Source organism: Netta rufina, assembly GCF_964035555.1.
Source record: "Netta rufina genome assembly, chromosome: 19".
Lineage (NCBI taxonomy): Eukaryota > Metazoa > Chordata > Aves > Anseriformes > Anatidae > Netta > Netta rufina.
In genome coordinates this window covers 8,274,230-8,300,547 of record NC_140143.1, presented here as the reverse complement: position 1 = coordinate 8,300,547, position 26,318 = coordinate 8,274,230, and the positions used below count along the sequence as shown (strand labels likewise).

At 57.1% G+C, this 26,318-nt stretch overlaps 1 protein-coding gene across 2 annotated transcripts; it reads right to left on the bottom strand.

Moving 5' to 3' along the window:
* On the bottom strand, nt 1–26,318 carry MXRA7 (matrix remodeling associated 7; the record flags this gene model as incomplete). Of its 2 annotated transcripts, none has more annotated exons than XM_084298762.1 (4): nt 1–1,036; nt 14,992–15,091; nt 18,534–18,594; nt 25,848–26,318. In XM_084298762.1, 4 exons carry the CDS (start codon nt 26,316–26,318, stop codon nt 922–924), a joined length of 747 nt encoding a protein of 248 aa, XP_084154888.1. In that variant the 3' UTR covers nt 1–921. The 2 variants fall into 2 exon arrangements, with proteins under 2 accessions (XP_084154888.1, XP_084154889.1); XM_084298763.1 differs by lacking the exon at nt 1–1,036 and adding an exon at nt 4,199–5,875.

The following is a 26,318-nucleotide window of genomic DNA, read 5'->3' as shown; positions in this document are numbered from 1 at the left end:
TTCACAGAGGTTTTCAAAGCACATAGTTTCCTACATAATTTTTACACTAGGAGAATAGGATCTGAGTTTGACACAATCGTCCTTGTAAAAATGCCAGCCACCTTTCTGTACTGTTTTTACCAGAGTCAAGAGGCGAAGAGATGTTTCTGCTTCCAGGCTGAAGCTAGCTGCAGTTTTCACAGGCATGAAGATGAGCTCAGCGGGGTCAGCCGGAATCGTCTTGGATTTGTTTCAAAAATCCAGTGTGAAGGAGGATGAAGTATTCCTTTCAAGGAGATGGGAATGGCAGCTCACATCTAATCAGAGCATAAATGCTTTGTCTTTGGCTATTTCCTTTCTAACTGTAGGATTGAAAGCCTCTCTGCCAAGAGAGGTTGTGCAGTCTCCATCCATGGAGATTTTCAAGACCCAACAGGATAAAGCCCTGAGTAAACTGGCCTGATCCCATAGCTGATACTGCTTTGAGCAGGAGGCTGAACTACAGACCTCCTTTTGTTCTTCCAACACAAATTGTTTTATGATTCTATTCTCTTCATCCATTTTAAATCTGTTCTATTATCATCTTTGGCTTCTATCAGGTCTCAAACCAATTAATGACTAGGTTTGAAAATTCATTCTTACAAAGCATGACCAGGGAAAAGTTTAAAGTTTAACTGCTTTGAATGACTGAGACATATGGCCCAGCCAGAAAGAGGTAAAATCTCTATATGAGATGAAAATGCCATGATAGTTCAAGAAAAAATGATGAAAAGGGTGAAAAAATGCAAGTCTTTAAAAATACATATCATAGACCTATACAGATTTGCAAAACAACCTGGAAATGCAAAATAACTACTGAAACATGTTTATAGTACTACAATCTCCAGTGTCCTGCATAAGGGCCAAGATGACTTCTGGACATAGTCTTCACTGGCTACAGGGTTATATATCATACAGTCTAAGCTGCTCCTTCATGTCTCCTTCAGACATCTCTCCAAATGTGTCACTTTTTTCCTTCATGAGCCTGAAGATGGCAGCCAGCTGCTCTCTCTGAACCCTGTCAACAAGAAAAGGAGAAGTAGGAATAGCCAGTCCCCAGCACGCACTTCAAGCAAGCACACCATGGTCAAACGAAACATGAAACCAAACGTGGGTCATTTTACAAGCCCTGCTGACAGCAGGAAACCTGCCCGTGTGAGATGAGAAAGGGATAGCTTCTGGTTCTCCTTCCTCCACCCTCCCAGCTATCCAATTATCTTGCAGATCTCTCTGTGGTTCTTTATATATGGAGAGGAAAATGACTGCTTTAGCAGCAGCTTTGGAGTTTCTTAGGGTTTATCTATGCTCAAAGTTCCAGGTTAACTCCACATGTGGAATTTTGTAAGGCCACTATGTCCTGATCTAGCAGACCCTATAACAAAACCACATTAAGCTTCATCAGCACAGAGTCCTTTCATTCTGTAATGAGAATATGTATGCAGATACAGAGTAATTCAGGAATAACCATAAAATTGAAAATGTATACCCTACCTTAAAACTAGAGACTAGACTGCCTTCCAGGGTGGACATGACTGTAATCAGCCACTGGAAGATAAGATCATAGATAAAATCTGCTTAGATTCAAGGGTTGATCTGCCACTGTCAAAAATGAGATGGCCTCTGTAGTCAGTACAGCAAAAAGGTGATTCCTCTGTGGGCAGAGTCTGACCAACAGACCATCTAGCTCAGATTTACAACCCTAGGAAGTCCCACAGCTGATGATTAACTTCCTGTTCCCCATAAAAAATTATATCCTGACTTTTGCCTAACCTGAAGAAGTTAACCATTGTTATATGTCCTGCAGCGCAAAGATTGGTATTTGTCAGACAGTGCTTTATTTGAGGAATCTTTATAAAAGAGTGTATATTGTTCATTCATCTACTGATCATTGCCCAGAAATACAAAAGGGTGGGCTGTACAGGAATATCGTGTTCTCAAGTACATCATGAATTAATGCAACTGTTTACAAAATCACTTTTTAGGTCCAAATGAATGTGCACCATGGCTCTGATCTGGGCTGGTACGTTCTCACTACCAGACTCTTGTAGGATCGAGATCAGATTGCAGCGCTGCCTAGCACACCTCATACCTGACTCTGCTGTGTGAGATTAAAACAATTCAGGAGGTTGTGGTGCTTTAGGTTGTACCAAGGGAGAAGAAATTTCTGTTACTTCAAGGCTCATTTTGTCCCTGAAGGACTGTGGGGTCACAATTCAGCCATGGCAACTCAGAACACAGATTTGTTGCAATCCCAGCTCCTCCTATGTCTTCGCCATCATCAGTCCTCCCCTGGGCTGGAAATACAGCCTCTGGCTTTTACTTCCACATGGTCGTCCTGTCAAGAGTCCTTTGTCCCCGCCACAGCCAGTTTTCTGCATAAGGCTTTAATACGCCGTAATTAATCCACTTAAATTCATGTCATTAGTCAACCTGGGGTAGTCTCCCTGCAAGTCCTATGTAGGCAAGCTGTTGCCGTAACAGGAGCAGTACAAATATGTATTGACAGGCAAAACTAGGACACAACCTTTGCTAGAAAGAAGAGAGCGCAGCATCAACGCATCAGAAGCAATCACACCAGGAACAAGATCAATGGAAGGAGACCACTGGGAAAGGGCAGAGGAGCCTTCACGTGCTGAGCTCCTGATGAGTGGGGCTCTGCGTTTTCCCCTCTCCGAGGCTCAGCCCCAGCAGGAGCAGCTGGCTGTCTTCCCAGCACCACTGCTGCAGGCAGGGCTGGAAGAAAGCGGATCCTGGCAAGAGGAAGCTCGTTTGCCAATTACATAGTATTACAATTAAAATGCAATTGTCCCCAGGCCAAACATAGCCTGATAATGACGTGGGATCTTCCGGTCAAGAAAGCTCTGCCCACAGGCTCTCAAGCACCTGGATTTGTTTGCCTCTTCTGTATATTTTTGCACTCACACGAAATACATCCGAGTGCGCTTTCCAGACCAGATGAAGGGAAGCACAGTCGTTAGCGATCAATATTTTATTTTAGATCACCGCTGAGCACTAGAGGGCACATTTCCATTCTGATGTGGAGAAATTCAATACACATCTTTGCCTCACATGTCGGAAATGCATGCCAGCTGGGAATGCTCCACGCAGGTCTGCAGCCCTCGCTTATTATTTCACAGGCATCAACACTGCTGAAACCTGCAGCTCCCCAAAGCCCCGTTTCTTTGTCTCCACACCTCTAAAATCAAGATCACAGACAATACCCACTTATTTTTTTAAACACACCAGTGTATTTTGCTATCCCCTTGACTTTAAATATCACGGCTGTGCATGTGAAAACAGAAATGAAAAAAGAGCTGGTACTGCTGTGTGCTACATAATCTAAAACAAAGGGAGAACAAAACAAAGATAGAGAGAAAAGAGCCTGGGAAAGAAGAGAAAGGCATCAAAAACATGAACATGATTTCATAAAGGAGCTTCTCCTATCAAAGGCGACCTTGTAAAACAACTTTGTAGTGTTCTGGGTTGTATTTTCTTGACGACTTCAGATCAAACCTACCCCATTTGCGAGTAAAATCATTCTCTCCATAAGTGCTGTCCTCAAAGCTACTTGGATTCAAGAGGTAAATCAGGATTTTACTTATTGCTGACAGAATAATTAAGGCTTTTCAAAGCAGCCAACTTCTTGATAGGGAATTGAATTTGCATTCTTAACTCCCTTAGGCTCCTCTAGACATTTGAGTCCCAAACTTTTACAGTTAGCTGAAGTTTTGGGACAGTTAGCCAGAGGCATATTAAAGGAGATTTATGTTTCAGGAACTGCTGGGCATCTGTGTTCACAGCAGCTGAAATCCTGGGCAGAGCTCTGCCTTTGAGACTTTTACTCATTGCTCCACAGCCAGACAAAACCAGGATCCTTCTGCAACCCTGCTGCTCCAGCAGAAACAGCAGAAAATCCCTGGCTTTCACCACTGGCCTGACTATTCCTGTTCAAGTCAGTGGAATCACTTCTGGGGTAAAAGGCACGAGAAAGCAGAATGTACCTCTAACCTAAAACCCAGATTTTCAACACAAATCTCTTGAGGGAGAAGTTACAAGCTGCTGGAGGCAGGGAGAACAAGCACAAACCAAATAAACTATTCAAAGGTTTATTGGACCAAACAAAGGCAATTTTTACAGATTCAAGCCACTAGAATTACAGTCCTTGGTATAAGAGCCACCATCAGATACAAAACAAACAAACAAAACAAACAAAAGTAAAAAATACCCAGACAGCCATTTGAGTTGAAGAAATGGTTTGACTCGCCGCCACTAGCAAAAAACCTGGGCTCGACTATAGACTTTGCTCGATGTACATATTGCCATGTAACAGAAACACAACGTATATAAGGCATTCTTTGCATAGTTGGGTGCTTGGGACACAGTCAGCCGGCCAGCACCGGAGGGGGACAGCGGCCGTACTAGAGGGATGTCGAAGCAGAGGGTCTGGGTGTGCCTAAGCTCATACGCAACCCACCGAGCACGCTTGCAGTTGTTGGCTGGGAAGGGGCAGCCCAGCCTCTTCTGAAGCTGAAGTCTCCTGCTGTTCCTTAAATGAGCCCTTTTATTAAGAGTTTGCCAACCCCAGGCGCTGGAAAGGACAACTGTGTACAAGGTTTCAAGTATTGTCTGCATAGGAATTAAAAAGGAAAAAAAAAAAAAAAAAAAAGGAAAGCAGCCTGTTGGGGTTCTGATATGTTTGCAGCTTTAGCCAAGAGGCTCTTGTCTTGCAGTGAGGGAGAAACTCTGAAGGACGCATCCCCAGCCAGCCTGGTGTTCCTACAGCATCGCTAGAGAGCTGGGACCCTCTTCTCGCCTCGCAAACCAGCAGGGTTTGGTTTGAAACCTGCTGTGCCTGAAGCAGGTAAATGCCCCCAGCCAAACACATCTCCTGTACGTGACAGAGCTGGGGGGGGTGCTGAGTTCTGGCTCCCACGGACAAGCCACGGGGCTAGCAAGAGAAGAGGGCAATGGAACAGCAAGTGGGCAGAGGGGCAGGAAGGCTGTCTCTTCCAGGACCCCCCCAGGTCTCATCCTGAGCCACAGGGACCCCGTGACACCGTAGCTACCTCCTCAGATCGCTCCCCCTGGGGACCAGAGTAGGGAAGCGTGAATCCAGAGTACCAACAGCAGCCAAAGTGTGGGCTCCTAAACCTCCACCACAAACAGAACCGCTAAACTATCAGTCCTCAGCACCTCTCGAGTCTTCCCTCTACCCGCAAGAGCAGCTCTCTGCTAAAAGCACTACAGAAGCAAGATTTGGGGCGGTCCAGCTACCAGCTTCCCTCCCTCACTTTGACCTGCTTTATCCTTCAAATAGAGCAACGCTGTACGCCTGAAATCCTAGACAGCTCCCACCCCCCAGCAATAAAGAGGAGTTTGGCTCTGGGGAGAAACAGCTTTGTGGTCTGGGACGAGGGCCAGGCTGGTCTGGGAGAAGAGCTACGGTTCACCCACCCCTCTAAAGGAACAACACAGATTTCATGGCAGGGCTAACACACGGTGATGAACACAACTAATGGACTTGCTGCAGATTTGGTATCCAATTTGGGTTCTGTTTGAGGGAGAGGGAAAAAAGGTTCATCTCCTAGGACATCCCAGCCCCCCAAACACAACTCAAGTCACTCCTCGGGCCCAGCCCCGGTCCCTGGAGCCACACAACAGGATCTCCTCAAACTTGATACCACAGGAGTTTTTGAAGGACTCAACTTCAGACCAAGAGGGGATGCCAAGTTTTGAGGGCTTATGGATTTCTCTTATGGGTGTGTTTGGTTGGTTTTGGTATTTCTCTCAAGCCTTTAAAGATGCCAAGGGATGCCTTTAGGAGGAGGCTAGGGACAACTTCATATAGTCTTCAGTTCTGCAAAGAGAAACAGGGAGAGAAGAGAAATCATTTCAGTCCTTTCACCCCTCAGGTTGGTTCATTATTATTCACATAAACGAGCAGGGGGAGAACTCAGCGTGTCTGGGGGGAGGCAAGTCAGCTTCCCCCTTCTGGGGGCAGCAAGCCCCTGTTTGCAAACCTCAGCCCCTAAGGAGGCACATCGCTTCATCAACTGCAGCAGGATAGCTGAAACCCAACCAAAGAAGTGTCAATCCTCACGTCTGGCACCAAATCTAAACGACAACCTCTCTGAGCTACTGATGAGAGCTGGAGAAGCCCAGCTAATGGGAAACCTCAGTTAGCTCCAGGGATTACTGCCTCGCTCTCCTGTGCAGAGCCCCCTTGGGCTGCTGGCACACCTCACCAGCTCTGATTCCTCCTCCTACCTGCAACCAGGTGAGCCAGGATCGAGTCCTGGTCTCACAGAGCAGTGTGCCTGAGCAGGTCGACCTTTCTTGATCTTCCTACTGATGTGTCTGATTGTGGAAATGAAGCAAAAACCCCCAAAAACAGACCCTACAAGCCATGGGGCTTCCTTTTAATGGTACTTTTTCCCAATATCTCAGAGAAGGAGAGTGAGTTTATGAGACATGTCTCATGGATGGGACATTCAGGCACTCCCCAGGGTCTTGCAGCATGTTGTTAGCAGAGCAGGGCTAAAAGAATGTGGTCCTTTGTTCCCAGCTTGAACGCTGCAGATGCTCTGCCCTGAGTGCCCCAGCATCTCTCATGGCCCACCATCCAAAACCAGAAACACCCAGCAGGAGGCTGGGGAGCTCCCCACAGCCACGGAGACCTGTGCTGAGGAAGCCACAACGCCCATTACCTTGCACTTACAAACACGCGGATGCACCCCAGCCTAATTCCCCTGAATTCAGCAGGATTCGTGGTCCCTAACGCCTGAGTCTCATCCAGAAGTCACCAGCTCCTGGCAGCTAGGGCAGGAGGGCGAGTTGCAGCCTCATTTCTTCCTTACTCTTCTGCAAAAGGTTCCGCTTTCCAGCTGCCTTGTGAGTGCAGTTGTCGACCTGGATCCTGGCTGGGAGGTGCAGGCTGAAGCCTCACGGGGGTGCAGGGTGACTCAGGCAGTGCTGGGGAGGCTCAGTGGCTGGCCCATTAGGCCAAAGAAAGGAAATTCTCCGGAGTGGATAATCGCTCTGTGGGATCCGCAGCGCTGAGGATCAGATCATCCCGCTCAAGCCACGCGAGCGTAATCAGATTTCACGCATGAGGGCATAAGCTCGTGGCCACCGGGGCCAGAAGGGAGAGGTCCCCTCCAGCGTGCCGCCGTTGGAGCGGGGAGGGATGGAGGGTGTCAGGGAGATGGGCCGGGGATCGGCTGCATCCCCTCCGCAGGGATACTCACCTCCAGGACGGGGCCAGGCAGACAGCTGGGCTGAGATCTTTATGAGGACGTCTGTCAAAGCCATGAGTTCCCCACTGCACAACAGGGATACCCCTGGCTGCTCCTGGAGCGAGCTGGGAGGGGGATTAAAGAGCACGAGGCAGTCTGTCACCAGGGACATCAAAGCCACGTAACCCCCAGGCTGAGAAGCTCTGGCATTGCTGCCCCGGAGTCTAAGAGACTTAATTATCTTGGGGTGGAGGCTGAGCCGTGAGCCTCTGCTTATCCCGGGCTCTTCCCTCCTTTCCATTTGCCTCGGATGGTGAAATCAGCCAGGCCAGCGTGCTTTCCCCCAGCAGCACGTCAGGCAAGCCAGGTGAAGTTCTGCTTTTGCTAGACGCCCCTATTTGAATTTAATATAAAATTGTACTTTTTGTCAGCTGGCCGTGGCCACGTGCGAGGAACACCCGGAGAAGAAGAAGCTCAGACGAGGGAAGGGCCCTGGTTGTAAGGAAGGTCCGGGAGCTGAAGGTCTCGAAGACATCACTTCTGAGCTATGAGGGGCTTGGGGCAACATCTCCGTGGGAGGAACGAGGTAGCAGGGACTCATACAACATCCTTCTCAGCAGAGCAGCCAGAGGCAGCACACCGAGACCCCCAGGTGCCACACCTGAGCTGGCAGTGGGAGCACTGGAGCCTGAGGCTGACCACCAGTGCAGGAAGCAGGAGGTGACTGGCCTCTGCTGCTGGGGACACGGGGAGGATGTTCTGGTAGGGAGTTCAGAGCCCTGGAGCCCTCCTTTCTTTTTGCCCAGTTCCTCTGCAGTCTGCCATCAGCATCTCCAGCACAGATGGAAATTGAGTGTCACTCCCATGGGCTCAGAAACATTCCCCTCACTCCGGCTCAGCAGTGGCACTGGCACAAGGGCACGGACTTCTTGCCTCAGAGAGCAGACAGCACTGACAAACAGGGCAGGCTGGCGGCATCCCCACGTGCTTTTATCCTTCGTGCATGCAAACTCCACAGCAGGAGGTCAGGAAATCCTGGAGCCCATCCACAGACCAGAGCTTTCCAGAGCGGCCCTTGCACTCCAAGGAGAAGATCCCAGAACATCCCTTGCTCTGAACACCTCTGGGAAATGCTTGCACCCTTTTCAGGAAGAGTTTCCCTCAGAAAGCTGGTTTTCAGAAGCATGGAGCATTCCCAGCTCCTTTCCCTGGCGGGGAGGCCAGTGCTCAGCTTCTGAGGAACACCAGTCCTCTGGTCTGCAATGCTGGCAGGGAGGGCGGCTAGCAAGGTGGCTTTGGGCTCTTCTCATCCCAAAGCTATGGCTGACCTTGGAAGGTCGAGAGCAGTGAGGAAAGGCCCCAGGCACTGCTGCATTTCCCCCCCATCTTGCTACTGGCTGGTCCCATCACCAGCACGTCCCACGTCTCTACCCCTGGGACAGCTACCATCTCATTTCTGGTAGCGACCATACCCCGATCTCGTCCAGGGTCACAGCACTGCAGGAAGAATATGAGAAAGGCCATACTAAATCTAAGCGTTCCCGGTGGTCCCAAAATTGTGGGCCTGTTGCTTCAGCCAACAGGTAGAATACGGAGAGAGGCCGGTACAGCAGAACAAGGAGACAGACAGCGCTTAGAAAAGAGAAAAGTGAGAGCAAAAGGTACCAAAGGGAGATTTTATCAACACAAATCTGAAATTCCTCCCTTCCCGAGGTACACAGGACCTCGGGAAGTACCTGCTGCTCCTCAGGAACACCAGGGAAGCAGCCAAGGCTGCCAGAGCCTGCGGGATCAGGGAGCACAGCTCCCAGCACCTCGAGGACGGGGGCTGGCGAGGAGTTTGTGGGGTCGGGGACTGTGCCGCCGGCCAGGCTGCCCTCGCTCACCGCTGTTTCAAGGCAGAAGCCTCCTACGCTTCCCAGCCACAGCCAGGAAGGTGGCTCAGAGGCCATGATCACCTCCTTCAGTTGCCTGCCCATCCCTTCACATCGCTCCTGAGCCACAGCAGCGAGGAGAGCTATGGATGGGGCAGCCTGCACTCCCCTCCATCCCTCGGCGCCGCTGCTCCGGCTTGGGCTGGCAGCTCACATCCAGCCTGGTGCTGTGCCCAGCTGCCCCACAGCCCTCGATGTGGCACAGGAGGCTGTCCCAGGCCCGCAGAGGGTTAGCAGACAGATCGGCGAGCTGCCCATGCCGCGCAGGACTAAGCAGAAGCAAATGAAGAGAAGTTGGGAGCGCCGGGCGAGGGAGGTGCGGGGAAGCAGCCATAAGCTGGGACAGTTTGGGGCCTGAGCCGCAAGGAAAGCCCTGGGAGCTCAAAGCAGAGCTGCTGTCTGGTCTGAAAGCTCGTCCCACGGCAGGGTTGGAGGCTCACACCCTGCAAAGGCTGCGGGGGAGCTTGGAAAAGTTTCCCCTCTGGGATGGGAGAGGAGGGGACGGGGAAGGGGCCTCCAGGCCTCCCCTTCCCCTGCATTTCCGAGGGAGGCGCCCTGAGCTGCTCCGTGGTTAAAGCCGCCGGGGACTCGTGACTCAAGCCGATGCTCTATAAATAGGGCCAGAGCTCAACTCCTCTGCCATCCCATAAGGCCGGAGGACACATTCCCTAGGGAGCTACTGGAGGCAGAGAACTGCTGGGCCACCAGGAGATCGCTCCTTGCACCAGCACCCCTGGCACCTGCGGGGGAGCATGGAACCAGGGGAGCTCGCTGGGCACCCCAAAGCACACGTGTCCCTTTCCTCCAGGAGGCAGGCGATGGTGTTTTGGGGCTGGAGGAAGCCTTGCCTATAGTCAGTGCCATCCCTGAGGCTGGTGGCCGCGGTGAAGCAGTGGCCAGCCTGCCCTGAGCAGAGTCTCACAGCCCTGGTCTTTGTAGCCCTTGCCACTGCTCCTCCTCCTCCCCCCTCGGCCCAGGACGACTATCGTGCTGCAGGAGATGAAGAGCAAACAAATAATAAAAACCCCAAAGCAAGCCCAAACTTACCGGCGACCCTCATACAAAAGAAGCACCATGCTGGACGGGACAGGACAGCAAAGCTGGGCTGGGGGCGAGGGTTGGCAGAGGAGAAGGAAGGAGAAAGAGGCCCAGAGCCCATGCTGTAGAGAGGGGAGCAAGCGAGCGAGCCAGGGCAATGTGATGGCAAGGCAGGGGTGGACAGGGACAGATGCCGATGGAGTTCTCCTGAAATAAAACCTCCCCCACATCAGCCCACCCCCTTCTTTCTGGAGGGCTGGGAGCGGAGGTGTTTGAAATAGGTCAAGGTCCATCAGCTAAAGCCCTGCAGCTGCTTCCTGCCCTTCTGTGCTCCCCATCGCTGCAAGCATTGTCTGCTTCACAGCTGAACTTTGGCACGGGTCTGCCCAAAGCCACAGCTGCCCCCCTGGTCTCTCCTCTCCTCTCTGCCTTTCCCTGGAGCCAGGCTCTGGCCGGGCCCCCCCTGCCTTGCTGCAGGCTCCGAGCCTGGCTTTGTTCAGTGCCTCATCACCGAGAGGCACTCTGCACCCAGCTGGGGAGGAGCCAGGTTTCCGTTGCTAAATGACCACCAAGAAGAGCACCAAGGGTGAGATTTACAGCCACCCAGCTCCCCTTGCCTGAATCCCAATTTGCAGTTGAGCCCTAGGCTTAAGTCTAGCCTGGATTCCAGCAGCGCCTCCTCGGCCCACCCACGGCTGGCCAGGACGAGAACTTGCTCCGAGGAGGGCGAGCTGATGCTGGGAACCTAGCAAAGGAAACCAGGCAGCTCCTCCTGCCTTCTCCTCAAGTCTGAGAGAGGCTGGGGGGTGCTTGGGGGTTCAGCTGCCCCGTCCACGAGCGCAGCCTGAGCAGTTTGGTGCCATTCACTTGGACCCTGCTCAAGGGGATCCAGAGCATTGTGGGCTGCTGGGACAGGGTTTTGTCCAGCTCTGCAGATGCCCTCCTGCTCGCAGCTGAGCCCTGTGGGGTCAGGGGTTTTCCTGTCCTCTTTCTGACTTTCCACTCATCTCCCAGCACTGCTTAGAGTTACACGAAACCACAAACACTTCATCCGAGCAGGCAGGGAGCGCACGCACAGCCTCTGCCTGGTGCTGCAGTGAGAAGCATCTCGGTGGCTTCGTGCTGCCCAGGGCTGCTGACTGATTGGGAAATGTCACTGCGGGACCCAGAGCTTCACCTCCGTGCCCAGGAGGGCCAGGGGACAGCCTCTGGCTTCCCACCCCACCTCTCCCTAAACCTGAGATACAAGAGAGGATAAAGGAGAGACCTTTCTGTGATGGGATCCCATCTCTTTTTTTTTTTTCCAGCCTGCACACCAAAGGAAGAGCAGCAGGGACAGAGCGCAGGCAGCTCGACCTCTCGGCATCACCGAGGCCAGCCAGGACTTTGCCAGGTCCTGCTCTGCCTTGCAGAGAGAACCGAAAACAAAAACCCAAGGGAGCCGTTCCCCTGATTGTTTTCTACTAAAAGCAAAGCCTCATCGCAGCTGTCGCTGCTCAGCACAGCCCTGATCATGCTCCTACCTGCAAAAACAACCCCACTAACGTCTTTCTAGCTCAGGGGAGGGCTGAAAAGCAGCTGGCAGAGACCACTGCAGCCCATCCACGGGAGCCAGGCCCTGCAGCACACCGGGGAGCCCTTCCTCTCCCTCCTGCACGTGCACAGGGTGCCCAGCCAGGCCAGCAGACGGGCACAGGCTGCACTGCTCGAGCTCCACATCCCATCCCGTACCCCTGCTTTGCCCCACGGCAGCTCCGGCCGGCAACCGATGGCCAAAATCCTCAGGTGCAGCGCAGAAAGATTTGGGAACCACGCTGCGCTGCCCCGACCAAAAGGCTGCATCCTTCCCCTGCACTCTTCCCCTTCCTGCCCAGACTGTTTTTCTCCCCCAGGGGAACAAACGCTACGTGCCTCTGCTCGAAAAGCCCCGCTAACCCACCAGGTGTGGCCGAGCAGGGCCAGCACACAAGCAGATGTGTTTGCCAGCAGCAGTTACCGTCCTCCCCCAGCGAGGAGCCCCTCTGTTTTTTAAGGCTGAAGGGCCCAGGAGCAGGAAGTCGCATCACTCCGTAGAGGTCACACTCCTTCCCCTTTGAGGACAGATTTAGCACCAGCCCGAAGCCACAAGGCTCCCGCGAGCAGTCGGCGAGATAACTGCAGCTTCTGGAGGGATGTGGCTTGGAGCAGCAGTGGGTTTGCGGTTAAACAACCCCTTCTCCTGCTGGCCTGCTCTCTCCTGCCTGGAAAAGGAAGGAATTCAACGGCATCTCCAAAATCGGACGTCCCAAATTAAGACTTGTGGGCTATGACAAGCAAAATGCCAACAGCTTTAAGGGGGCCTGGGGGACCCACCTGCATTTTGGGGCTGTTGCTTACAAGCTGCTTCACATGGGTCCCTGCTGGTCCCTGGGGAAACGGGGGGCCTAGCAGCACCCCAGCTCCAGCTCCGTGCCCTAGGACTAATTACCAGCTCGCCCAGCAGCCCTAAATTCCCAAATCAGGCAACAGAAGTGGTTGTGGGATGTCTGATGAGGCGAGCACCCAAACCTAAAGCCTCGATCCTGGTCCCTTTGGGGCTCGTGGAAGGCGAGATGGAGGCAGAGGGGAGCGGGATCATTAATCTGTTATGGGGAGGGAACGGGAGAGAGGTGGGGAGGGAGGGAGGGGGGACAGGCAGTCAACTGCAGTCAGAAACAAACCCTCCCCCCCCAAAAAAAAAATAGAGCCCCCAAAGCAAAACCAACACGTTAGCAGCCGTTACCGGTGGTACCGCTACCTCTGAGAGCCGGCGCGTCCTTACCAAAAGGGTTTGCAAGAATGTGTGTGGCCGAGGACCTAAGGTACGTGCTACAGGGATGTGAGATCAGAGGTCAGCTCAATCCTGCAACATAAAGGTGGCAAACCTGGGTCACAGCGGGTCGGCGGCACGGGCGGCGGGCGGGACAGCGTGGGGGGCGCGGGGACAGGGAGGGGGGGACAGGGCTGCCGAGGGAGGAAGGTGCGGGACCAGGCTGAGCAGGGACCTTACCTGGCAGCAGCCCTGTCCCCTTGCACCACCCGCGAGGCCTGAAATGAGAAGCTGCTTGATGCCACAGTGAAGATTTTTTTTTTTTTTTTTTTGAGGGGGGAAGAATATAAGCCAGCGACATAGCGAGACAGGGAAGAAAAAAAAAATAAAGTAAAAAATCACAAAGCTGCCTGAAAGAAAGGAACAACAGAAATACAGAAGAGAGACGAGAAAATAAAGGAGCGGTAGGAAAACGCTGCCGAGGGCCCTCAGGGTGGAAAGATGCTGTGAGATCCTATAAGTCCCCAATGCCCAGGCAGTGTCTGTCAGTCCTAGGTGCACGGCCCTGCCCTGGGACCGCTACAGACGGACGTGAGCAGCGATTCCTGGCAGGTCCCCTGTGCCTGGGAAGGGTCTGCCACCCCCTGGAGCCCATCCTTTGATCCAGAACACAAAATCCCAGCCTCACTGCTGTCCCCAGCTGACGTCCCCAGCGCCACGGGTGGCAGCAGGAGGGTTTGTGCCATGGGGGAACCACCTGAGGCCCTGCGGGACTCCCATCCTTGACACCCCAAGCAGTGATTGCTCAGCTGGTTGGAGGGAGCCGCTGTGCACAGGGTTTGAATTTGCCTTCAGGGGCAGATTTTTGTATCGGTGCCTAACAGGATCCTGAAAAGCAATTCCCATCACGCCCCCAGGGCCTCATTCACATTCATTTGGTCCTTCCACCATCACCCTTCCAAGGGAAAACACAACACGCTCACCGCCCTGCTTAGTGTAGGACATTTGGGTGCTCCAGGCGTGATAAAGAGAGCAAAAGGAAGAGAGCAAACATTTCTCCTGACGCCACCAGCAATGCAGGGCGAGGTGCGATCCCTCCGTCCTTGCCTTCTCCATGTGGGGCTCGGTGGTACCAAACCACAGCGCTGCAGGGCTGACAAATCCCCCCCAAATCATCCCAGGAGGTGACACCACCGGGCCCCACAGCCCTTCCCCCGGGATGGTGAGGGAGGGAACAACATCTCAAAGCCTTCTGCAAAGGCTGCTTGTAGGGCAAAGCCCCCGGCTGTGGGGTTTGAAGGCTCCAGGTCAGCACAGGCTGGGGGTGCCCGAGGGCTGTAGGGCTCCCCCCGCACGCTGCCAGACAAAGGGACCTCAGCCCAGGCTGGGTCCAGAGAGCATTTTGCAGCTCCGGGTGCAAGGCTGAGGGTGACTTTCTTTGTACAGGCTGGGAAGTGGGAAACGATCAGCTAGAAAGCTGGGTTGTGGTCACAGGACAGGGCTCGAGCTCAGGAGGAAACTTCAGCCAGGACCGTGGGATGGATAAATCCCCAGCAGGCCTGCTACACGCAAATCCCTGTCTCAGCCCCATCCCAGTGAGCTCTAAAGCTCCCCAGACACTCACTTCGCTCTGGTATTTCTAAACTATGCCCACGTCCTCAGCTTGGAGGCCATCCTGGGGCAAAGGGAGGGGAAGAAGCTGGTGAGCAGCCCCGCAGCAGACGGGAATCAGCAAGGTGCTAACGGGGCTGGGGGAGCTACACCGACTTGGACAAGCTGGGATATTTGGTCTGAGCTGAACCAGCCCCAGATACATGTCTGAAGGGCCACAGTGTCTCGTCTCCCCGATCGGCACGACTTTGTTCCCAGGTTTTCCTGGCTGGGAGAGGCCTGGACCCGTGGAGGGCTGCACACACCCCGCTGGCTTCAAGGGGGTGCCGACCGGGCCGGGCAAGGAGAGCAAGGAAGCTCGACGTACCTTTGTTCTTCCTCGAGTTCTTCTTTGGTCATCATCGACTTGTACTGGTTGCCCCGCAGCTTTCCAGGACTGTATTTGAAAGAGAACGCCTCGTCTGCAGCTGGAGAGGGCGAGAAGGAAGAGAAAGGAGATGGCGTGAGGCAGAAAGCACCCGAGAGTGACCATCGACACCCAGGGGCTTGTTCCCTCCAGCTGCTGACCCCTGCTGCCACACACACCCCGGGTTGCCCCACCACAGGAGACTCCTGCCATCAGCTCCAGAGCCTCCAGAAAACCCGGGCAGTGCCAGGGATCGCAGCAGAGAGATGGGATTTCACCAGCCTGAGCGAGCCGCCTGCTTTGGGAGCAGACACACAAATCCCACAGCACGGGAAGCGCGTGTTGCGCTCTGCCTGCCCTCAAGAGCCTCGCAGACCCATCCCGGCTTATCCAGGCATGCTAATCCTGCCCTGATTAGCTGGCAGCATTTACTGCTTCTCCTCTCCAGACCTGCATTCCTCTTCTCTCCCCCTCCTCATCCAGGGGACCTTTCAGGGGACGGTGCCCCGAGCAGAGCTGGTGCGGGTCACATCACCCAGCGGCTCCCCTGAGCTTGCAGCCCTCGTGGCAAAGCTGGCGAGGAGAGGAGGTGCCAGGCTGTGCACCCCGGGGTGCAAACAGCAGAGCCCGTGAGACCCCCACAGCACCAACACGGCTGGCGCTGAGCCCCCTCCGTCACAGCAGCAGACCTGACGAGGCCACGGGGGTCTCCTCCTCTGGGCTAATTAGCACCGGAGCTCACGGCCTCTGAGCCAAAGCCGATCCTTCCCCAATCGGATTTGGTGGGAGCGCTGTTTGCTTTTAAGAACCTCTCCCTGCTTTATCTTCCCCCGCGCAGGAGAAAACAGCGGGAGCAGAGGGCAAATCCAAAGGGCAGCCCAGGAGGAGCGGCTGCTCGGGGCAGCTGCCTTTCCTGGTTAGCTGCGGGCTCTTATCTGTGAGCCTTTATCTCCCCAGGGCTGCCTCCCCTCGATCCATCCAGCCTTGCTCTTTCCACGTCCACACAAAACATCTGCTCCTGCCACAGACCCGCCGAGCCCTGGGGCCACTTCTGAGGAGCCGGCAGATGTTATCTCGCTCTCCTTGGAAAGCTGCACGTTATCCACAAACCAAATACCCCGCGTGATACCTCCGGGGGACCAACAAGACCCCAAAAGTGGTGAAACCGCTCTGACTCCTGGGCGGGAGAGAAAACCCCACCCGTGTAGCCTCTGGCCCCAGGGAGCCCCTTCCAGCCTCAAAGTCTCCCCTGCCCCAGTGACCACCACCCCACAGCCTCCCCCCTCCCTTCCTCGCTCCCGGGATTCAGCATCAGAACCTTTCCTTTATTTTCTGGGCAACCCAGCCCGTAAGGATTTTCTTTGGGGCTCGATTTGGCAATTCCTCCAAGCGCAGGCTCCCACGCGGCTGCAGCGGCTGCCGGCGCTCTTGGAAAGCTTGGGATGCCCAGGCAACAGGAAAGCCAGAGCCTCATCCTGCCTCTGTCTCTGACCCTACTGAGCTTTCCCATGAAGTCCTGGTGATGTGGTCGCCTGCTGGTCCGCAGCATTTTTGGGTTGCCCTGTGTGGTGCCAGGCGTTGGACTCGCTGATCCTTGTGGGTCCCTTCCAGCTCGGGAGATTCCCTGATTCTACGATTTCTCTAATCCTAAACCGCTGCCAGGGAGCAGCCTGGCCAACCCAACCCTCCGTGCTCCGATCCTACAGCCCCACACGTTCAGCCTGGCCGTATCCCACTTCCCTGGGTAGAAACCCCCCTCCAAACCAGCAGCCCAACGAGCCTGGCCAGCTGGAAATGGTAACGCAGCTCCTCAGCCCCTGGGGGTGGCCATAAAAAGTGCACGGGAAGAAAATTGGGCTGGCCCTGCCCTGGGAGATCTTGGGGGGGACGACAAAAAAAGCAAACAAACCCCAGGGTGTAACATCCTGTTCCTTGCCCCGATGCAGAGCAGGAGCTGTTTTACTACCTTTGTCTAGCCTGCCTGATTTCAAGGACAATTAAAAGCATTTCCCTCATGCAGTTCTCTGCCAAAAAAAAAAAAAAAAATTGTATTTGGGGATTTGGCCTGTCCGAAAAAGGGCAGTTTCATTGCCGCCCTGCCAGAAAAGAAGCAAACAGGGAGGAGAGGAGGTTACCTATCTCACTGCCCACGTATTGTGGTTAAAAATGAAAAAAAAAAAAAGAGCCAGCACACAGCTTTGGAAACCGCTGGATGTTTTCTGAACTTTCTCTGCAGACTGAAAACAAACTTCAGGAAACGAACCCAAAACAGCAGGCAGGGCTTCCGCGGGGATGGCGAAAACACTAGGGGAACTCGAGGTGACCTACTTACCGGGAGCCTCGCGGAGATCCTATTAAAGAAAATATTTGTCTTTCATCTCCCTGCGCTCGCATTGCGACAGACCCTGGGCTTGTAGGGGTGTGAGCGGGGTGGGGGCACCCCCGAGCTCTGCAGCTGCTCCCTCCCTAAGGGTGGGATGGCACGGAGTGGGGACGGGATGCTCTGGTGGTCTGCCTGTTCCCGCAGAGACATCCTGGGTTTTGGGGGATGCTGAGCAAGGCACGAGCCCGAGATGAAGATCTCCATCTGAGCCCCAGCCGCCTGGGGGTGACGCACAGCGGCGCGGCCCCCAAACAGCCCTGACCCCAAAGAGGCAAACCCTGGCGGAGCAACGTCACCGAGCATCCTTAGGGCAGGATGAGGCCCTTGTGCCTCAAACCGGGTCCTGCTGACACCCTCGCCAGCAGCTGGACGCCCAAGCGGGTGCAGTCGGCGTCCCCTGGCTGCCCTGCCTGCCGGGGAGGCGCTTCTCCCACCCTGGGCACGGCACCGGGCTTCAAATTGGATTCCCTGGGGCATTAGGTGTAATCCTCCTGAGCCAGGATCGCAGCCTTAAAAAGGGCAGGTGGAAAGTGGGGCAGGGAAGGGGGAACATCCCGCACCCTTCTGAAAGACCAGGCCTTGGGGGACGTCCCAGCACCCCTGGGCAGGGCAGAGTCCCCCCGGACCCACTTTGCTTGTCCCCATCTGTTTCATTTTCTTAGCCCAGCAGTTGTCCCCCCAACGAGCCAATTAATCGTTTTCCAATCAACTAATTGCCTAAGCAGTTAAACGCGGCTCTGACTAAAGCTCCTGGAGATCTTCCTGGAGGGGAGCGAGGAGCTTTTGGGGCAGCTCCATCGTGCTGTGCCAGGGGAAGCTAAAAGGGGCTGTTGGGGTGCAAAGTTGGGGCCGAGCGAGTCTGCCCCTCGCCCACCCTGGCTCTGGGCACTAATCCTGGCTCTTGCCTGCTCCCAGCTATTTATAAATAAGGACATAAATATAAATACAAGCTACGGGAGCCCTTGGGTTGTTGCGGGGACCCTGGTACCTGCTTGCCCTACATTTCCCTTCATTTTGGGCTGTCGGTCCCTTCTGTGTTGTCTGGAGGAAGGAGACCAGCCCCAAGCTCTTGTGGGTTCAGCCTCCCAGAGCCTCCCCCAGAGCCTTCCTCGGCACTCACCATCCTCATCCTCCGGCTCTCTCACCACCAACTTCTCACTTTCTGAGTCCGGATCTTCCTCCTGGAGGGGATAAAAGACAGAGCAGCCGTGAGGGGAAGGCACTGCCCTAAAGAACCCGTGTTCAGCTTGGCCACGAGAACCCACAGCTGGGCACCCCTTCCCTGCCTCGTTTCGGGAAGAAGCCAAAAGGATGCCCACTAACGAGAAGTGCTCATTAACCTGCTTCTTTCTCGCTGGGTGCCAGTGGGGTTTTGGGCTGCAAACCTCCAGCATCTCCCTGTAAAGTGGGGGACAGCGAGGAGCCCCCGGGCACAGCCATGCACCCACCGGGGCCGGCGTCCCGCAGCAGCGGCTGTGAGCACGCACACGCGTTGTGGAGGCTGCTCTGGTCCCCGTGCCCACAGGGCTGCCATCAAAGTCATTTCCTCCCTCGGGCCCTCGAGCACCAAAAATAGCCCTAGGAGGGCAGGAGGCAGGTTTTGGGCTGGGTCCAGGGCACGGAGAGGCACAAGGAGCATCCTGCCCTGCCGTCCCATACACGTGCTCCGGGGGATTCGTGCTGGGACCCCAGGACGCACCTCCCTGCTCCTGCTGCACCGGCTGGGCTGGGCTTTGGAGCACAGGAATTAAACAGCACGGCTGTTTTGTGCGTTGTTTTTTTCTTTTTTTTTTTATAACACAAAGCAAGTCTGAAAGTTTTTAGGATTGCCTCCCACCAGCTGCGACAAACTTTATCAAGCCCAGATTCCTCGCGCTTGCGGTACGCGCAGAACGAAGCCACGCAGATGGGAAGCAGGGAGGGAGGAAACCTCGCCAGCCCCGGAGATAAGGCTGCAAACCCCCCCCGGGCGAAACCCAGGCACACACAGCACCCTCAGCACCCACCGTGATCCCAGCTCACAGCAGCAGGGCTCACGTGCCGAGGACAAAGAATGTGGGATGGGGAGAGGGAGCGTGGGGGAGCCTGGGGGGGGGACAGGGGGAAAATCAGGGGTGACGGAGACCCCAGGGAAACCTGGACGGACCCCACGCAGGGTTTGCAGCGCACGGCTTTGTAGAAACCGCCCCGTGGTGGTATGCTGCAGAGAACTGGGCTGCTTTGTCATCGGGGAGGAATGTGCATTATTCACGGCCACTCCTCACCACCCGGCTCTCGGGCTCCCCAGCAGGACACGCGGCCGAGCCCCCCGCCCCCAGCAGCCACCGCTATTTCGGGCCACGCTTCCTAACATGGGCACTTTGCTGCGACACCCCCGGGGCCGGCAGCACCCAAAGCAGCAGCCTCGGGGAGGGGATGCTCGGCCCTGGCCCCGGGGATGCTCCCAGCTAAACCCGAGGAAGCATTTTGGCCACATCCACCCCTCCTGCAGACCTCACCAACCCAGGAGCCACCCAGGAGGGTTTTTTTTTTTAGCCTGTTCCCTTCCCAGGCATCGGGAAGGGAGAATTTCTCAGCATTTATCAGTGGAAGCAATTAGGAAACGTGGGTGCTTTGTTTTCCAGCACAGGGAGCAGCCTTTCTCCCCCAGAACGCTGCCGAACCCCCCAGGATCTGGAGGAACAACCCCGATGGGTTTACGGAGTTTTGTCCCTGCCGAGGACGAGGGAGAAGAGGAGTCCCAGACCTCCAGGGACAGAAAATATTTCAGCCCTGACCCTCTGGAGGCACCACTTGATGGGAGCAGAGCGGGAGCAGCCGGGGCTGCCAAGCTGGCAGGCGACAGCAGCGTGCCCCGGCCGTGCCGGGAACCCCTGCCCGTGGCAGCCGACAGTTTGCTGGAGAGAGCAAACGTTTTTCTGCTCAGGGGCAGATGCCTGCACCTCCCTTCCCCCTGTGCTGCAGCTCTGGCTCCGATATCCGTCTGTCTGTCTGTCTGTCTGCTCACAGCCAGCTGCCAAGGGGCGCGCATGGGGCCAAGCCGTGCAGCGCTCCCAGCCCTGGGCGCACATCCGAGGAGCATTTCTGCACCCCCAGCACACGAACACAGCTGGGAGAGGATCCCCGAAGCCCCAGGGGAGCGCAGGGGGCAGGCTTCACCCCCTGGGCCCTGCCACCCTGGGACCACGTCGTGTTCACACGGGGATTTGGGGATGCTAAAGCCCAGCAGGCTGCTGCAGCAGGGGGTGATAGGAGAGGAGCAGCTCCGCTCCCAACCTTCTCCATCGCAGGGAAGCTTCCTCCCCCTAAATATTCTCGCCCCCCAGGCTGGGGTTTCTGCATTCTGCAGCTTGGAGGCAGAATCCTCCCCTCCCAGCCCTCCCCTCCCAGCCCTGTGGTGCCCGTGGAGGCGGCTGTGCGTGGGCAGGGAGCAGGAACGCCGCGTCCCCGTGGCCTTGCAGCCGAATACCAGCCCGGGGATGGGAGCAGCCCCCGGGCAGCCTTGCAAAACAGCAGCCAGGGACAAAACCCACGCCATGCCCGCAGCCCAGACAGCCGGGGCAGAGAAAAAGAGCATCACTGCACCCCAGGGAGCCGGTCCCGAATTTCCAGCAGGCTTTTCTACATGAAGCACAGCCCAGGACGATGCAGGGAGCAAAGAAATGCAAACCAGGGCCGGAGAGCAGCAGGAGCTGCTGGAGATTTGGAGACCCGAGCGCTCCGACCACCAGCCTGCGTGTTCCTAGTTTCACATCAGCAAACATACACCGAACAAAAAAAGCCTCCCCGCAGAAAAAGAGGGGGACAAAAAGCGCCGCAAGCTGTAGGGGGGCTGCTCACATCCAGGAGGAGGATTGACACGGGCTGTCCGGGCCAGCTGCTGCAGCAGACAAAGGTGGCATTGCCTTCGGCGAGGGGACGTGCGGGGCAGCAGCTGCCTGGCCCCGGGGCTGGGAATTGGGAACGTGCCCACGGCCCCCGGCTGCTCCCCGCTGCAGGCGGCCAGATTCAGCCCCTGGCACAGCTCCTGCCTGCTCCGCTCCCAAAAACGCCCCGCAGAGCAGCTTTGGGAAGCCCACCCTGGCTGTGGAGAGGGGGAACCAGGTGGAGCTGGGGCAGCCAGGAGCTCAGGGGAGGGGATCGCGGGGGCAGCCGCGAGGAACGCAGCCCGCACGGCCACAGCCCTCGCCCACAAGCAGGGTTAAGAGCCAGCAAGGGGTTTACCTTAACCAACAATGCAGCAATCCAGCTGTCTTGGCTCCTGGCAGGCCTTGGCTTTGGAGCTGAGGCGTTCGTTAGCTCTCAGAAATGTGCTTTTGCCCTTTTAGTTTCCACGGCCCGCACGCAGACGCCTGCGCGCGAGCCTTGACTCCAGAGCGGAGGCTTCAGGGAAAAGCAGGGGTGAGGACAGGACCTGCGGGGATTTTTGGGGCACGGTGGCACTGGGCACAGCCCCGGTCCCCCAGGGAAGGCAGCTCGGGTGTGCCAGCTTGGTGCTGTCCCCCCAGAAAAAGCCCACATGTGGCTCTGCCACCATAGGGGGCCTCTCCCAGCCCGACCCGAAGCTGGGAGCGGTTCCAGGAGAGGCTCGGGGGGCAGCTCGGTGCCACGGGAAGAGGCTGGGATCCCCACCACAACTCCATTTGGTCTTTTCAGCTCATTTCTGGCTGATCGGAGATGTTTCCTCCCCGCTCCCTCCATCCCCAAATGGGTTTCCCTTCTCATTAGGGACACGAGGAGGCCATCGGGCTGGGGTCCCTCTCCCCTATCCCGGTCAAAGGGACAGCCCCGGTGCCTACGGGCAGGATGGGGACAGGCAGAGCCCCACTGTGGGCAAAGGGAAGGTCCCAGGGCTGCAACGAGCGGGGAGAGAGCGGTCTTGGAACGAGCTGCGGGCCCTGCGCCTTGCCATTTATGGCTGCGCTTTCTGATCCAAGCCTGATGCAAGACTCTGCAAGAGAAAGAATACAAAGAGAGCAGAGCGGGGCCAGAAGGAGAGAAGCCAGGAGGAAAAAGGAAAGGAGGAAGCCTTAAAAAAAGAAAGAAAGAAAGAAAGACGTGGGGCAAGGTTTAGCAAAGCGGAGCAGCTGCTGTGTCGGCAGCTCCCTTTCAGCCCGACCCCGCGGCTCCCCGTCCTCCTGGCAGCCCAAGCAGCTGAGCCACGCTGTGGGGATGCTCTCCTGCCCCGGGGCCGTGTCCCCATATGGAGAGAGGCAGCACCCTACAGGCCTGACCCCACAAAACCGCCCCCATCACCCTGCTGCAGGCAAGGACGGGTCCTGGAGCTCCTCTGGTGCTCCCGTGCAGCTCCTCGGCCGTACCCAGGCTTGGTTGGAGGGACGGGCACGGCACACGTGGGCTCCCCGGAGGGCCGCCACCTCCTGCCTCCCTTCCTGCCTCCTTCCCAATTTGTGGCACGTTCGTTAGCAGCACGGATGGAGCCAGGCTAAAGTCAGGGCACATCCAAGTTTTGTGGGTTCGGGAGAGCCCTCCTGGCCCCACATCCCCCCTAGCAGGGCTTGCACATCGCCCCATCCCTCCCCACCTCGCTGCAGGCACAGCCTGGCCCGGGGGCTAATTAAAGGCAGGCTAATTAGACACACTCCCTTCCAGCAGAGGGGTGTGCTCAGGGCTGCTCGGGCTCGGCGTTAGGGGCAGGTGGAAGCCCCCTGGGTGACAGCAGGGACACAGGGGGAGTGCTCAGCCCCGTGGTAGCAAAGTGCCTCCCTCCTGCCCACCCTTGGGGAGCAGCAGCAGCCTCTGGGCAGGGCAGAAATTGGAGAATTTCTCAGTGGAGAATTGGAGATTTGGGGCCATTTTTTGCAGATTCAGCAGCCTTTCATTAGGGAGCACTCCAGCAGCAGCAGCGCCTTGTCGCTTAACGAGCTGGGGCTGGGAACAGCCAGTGACACACTAATTAACTTCTCCTTCAGTGATGGAAGCCAGCAGGGAGGAGGGGAACCACGGCCAGCAGCGGATGGACACGAGGGCTCTGGGCTCCTCTCCCTCTGATCCATTCTCTGTCGGACCTGCCCCAGGAGATGGAGCCCCCGGGACAGGGCACGGGGCCGTGGGGAGGGAGCAGGAGGGCCGCAGAGCTCGGCAGCTGCCCCCAAAGGGAGAGGAGGCAGCAGGGTGCAGGGCTGCAGCCGGCCATGAGACGTGCCAGCGCTGCAAACCCCGAGCAGGTTCATCCGTCAGCACTTGGCGGAGCGCTTAATGGCTGCGGGGAGCCCCGACCCGCTGAGCAGACAGGAAAAAAAAAATAAAAGAAAAAAGGAAGAAAGATCTCAGAGTGCAGCCCTCTGCTGTATGGAGTCAATTGAGCAGCCCCAAAGCTGTCTGGGAGCCTCTGCTGAGTCACATCGGGGCCGCAGCCCCCGGCACAGCCACAGCCAGGCTGGATCCCAGCAGCAGCAGCCTGCGAAGCTCACGCTGCTCCCAGCCAGCTCCCTGCCCAAGGCCAGTCCCATCCACTGGGCTTTACGGAAAGCAGCATCAAGGCAGCTTGGAGGGCCTTTGCAGGGAACATCCCACAAAAAACAGGGGGGCTGCAGCGCCGGGGAGGGTCTGCCCTGCTCTGCCCATGGGATCGATAGTCCCCGCTCCCTCGGGTGCGGTGCCTGCGGGAGGTGAATGCATTCCGCCATTCCCTGCTCCCTGCCGGCTGCCCAGCACCATCAGCCCCTGCCAAGCTGGCAGCCTGCACCGGGCCGTGCTGGCAGCCCCACGATCACGCACAGGGCAGCGCTCCCAAACACTTACTCAGCAGCGGGACGCATCCCTCCCCCTTCCTGCTGCTCTCCATCACCGCCCAGATCGCAGCCGCCCCCTGGTCCTGCTCCTTCCCCAAAAAAACGCAGCTCGGGGGCCACGGCACCTCATCCCACCCAGCTCCTACAGCCAAAGGAATCATTTGGCAGGCAAAAACCAAATTGGTCAGGACCCTCCTCGGGTCCTGTGCCCATTTTTGCGCTGTGGTAAGAGGGGCTGGCACAACCTGCAGCATGGCAAAGTGCCCTCGAGACTGTGGCCACCCAGTGCCAGGCTCACCAGGGCACTTGTGGGGTCAGGAGCCTCCCCGTGCGCCCCGAGCAGACCCCACGGTGCCGCCTTTGCCTGAACAGAGCTGAGCACGTTTCTGAAGGATTGCAGCGGTGCCTGGTCGAGGAAATTGGGGCTGAAGAACAGCCAGAAGGCAGGAAAAACATTCCTGAGAGGACTCAAGCTAACGGGACGGGCGAGGAGCTGCGTGCTGGGAGCTCTGGACACGTCCCACCAGGGAGCCCTGCTCGTTCCCTGGCCCCGCAGCAGCTCCAGCTGGGTGCTGCCAACAAACCCAGCTGGGATCCGACCAGCTCGAGGCAGGCACAGGGCTCCCAGCCTGACAAAGCAGCTCAAAGGCACCCCTAAATCACCCCGAAGGGGGGCAGATGAAGGAGGGGGCTGCTCGAGAGCCGTGCCCATGGCCAAGAAGGGCGCAGGGGCTCGGGGAAGGAAACGGGAGGCGAGGAGGGGTTGGGGTGCCAGAGGATGGGCGCAGCCCCCAGAGCCCAGGACAGAGCTCAGCCCGCTGGGACTTCCCCGAGGCCATCCAGTGAGTCAGTGGCGAGTGCTGTCTGTCTGTCTGAGGGTTGTCTGTCTGCCTGCATGCTGCCCAGCAGCCTGGGCACGGTCGCTGAGTATTACAAAGGCTGCTAATAATAGCCAGCAGGCGCCAGCGCCCAGGGCCTGCGCTCCCCAGCCGAAACACGCAGCGCAAGCAGGCTGCGGGCAGCATCCCTCCCGGGGCCGGGAGCCACCCCATGGCTCACTTCCCCCTTTTTGGGGCCGAGGAGCAGCGAGCTCAGCCCCCTGGGCTGGTCACCGAGCCCCTGGCACAGGGCAGAGCCGGGCGGGAGCAAAGCCAGGCGCTTTTTCCACAGCCGCCGGGTCGCCCTTTTATTTTTAAACAAGATCCGGGGCTGGAGGAGGATTTAGCAGGCAGCCCCCGCCGCCTCCCCCTTAGTTCAAGCAGGGGTCAGAGCTTGGGGGCAGCGTCCTGCTGGGGGTGGGAGGGAGGCAGGGGGGAGGCAGGACCCTCCCTAGGGGGCAAGGACAGCAGCAGGGCACCAAAGGCATCCCTGAGCTTCAAGGGACCAGATGGGGGCAACCCACAGAAAGAGGGCGAGGAGAGGGAGCACCATCACCCCACACCCCCAGCACCTGGATGAGCTCCCGGGGGAAGGAGACAACCCCCTGGGGCTGGATGTGGGGAGAGGAGAGGCTCCCCCAGCCCTAAATCCCCCTCCCCACCCGTATTTTTTCCGGTGGGGAGGATGCTGGCAGCGGAGCCCAGCCCGCAGCGCTCCCCCCCAGCCTCACCCCAGCAGCCTCAACCCCCTCAAAGCCTCCTCCATGCCCTCCTCAGCCCCCAGCCCGGTGTCGGCCTTACCTTGGTGTCCTTCTCCTTCTCCTCCTGCTCCTCCTGCTGCTGCTGCTGCCCGGCCTCCCGGGGCTCGTTGGCTGGAGGCTGCCTGGGGATGCTCTCGATCTCCGCGGGGCTCTGCTCAGCCTCGGGGCCCCGCTGTGCTGCTGCTGCAGCCTCCTCCTTGCCTCCTTTCTCTCCTTTCCCTTCTTTCAACTCCTTCTCCTCCTTCTTCTCCTCGTCCCCCCGCCGCTCGGAGGCCGCCTCCTTCCCCTCACCGCCCGCCCCGACCTCCTCCACAGGCACCCGGCCGCCCTCAGCCTCCGGCCCCTCAGAGCCCGGCTCCTCCGCTTCCCGGAGCCTCTCCCCTCTTCTTCCTTCTCCTCCTCCTCCTCCTCCTTCTCCTTCTCCTCCCGTCCCTCGCAGCCTCACAAAGACGGAGGCCAGGACGAGGGCCAGGAGGGTGAAGAGCAGCGGCACGGCCAGGTAGAGCTCCAT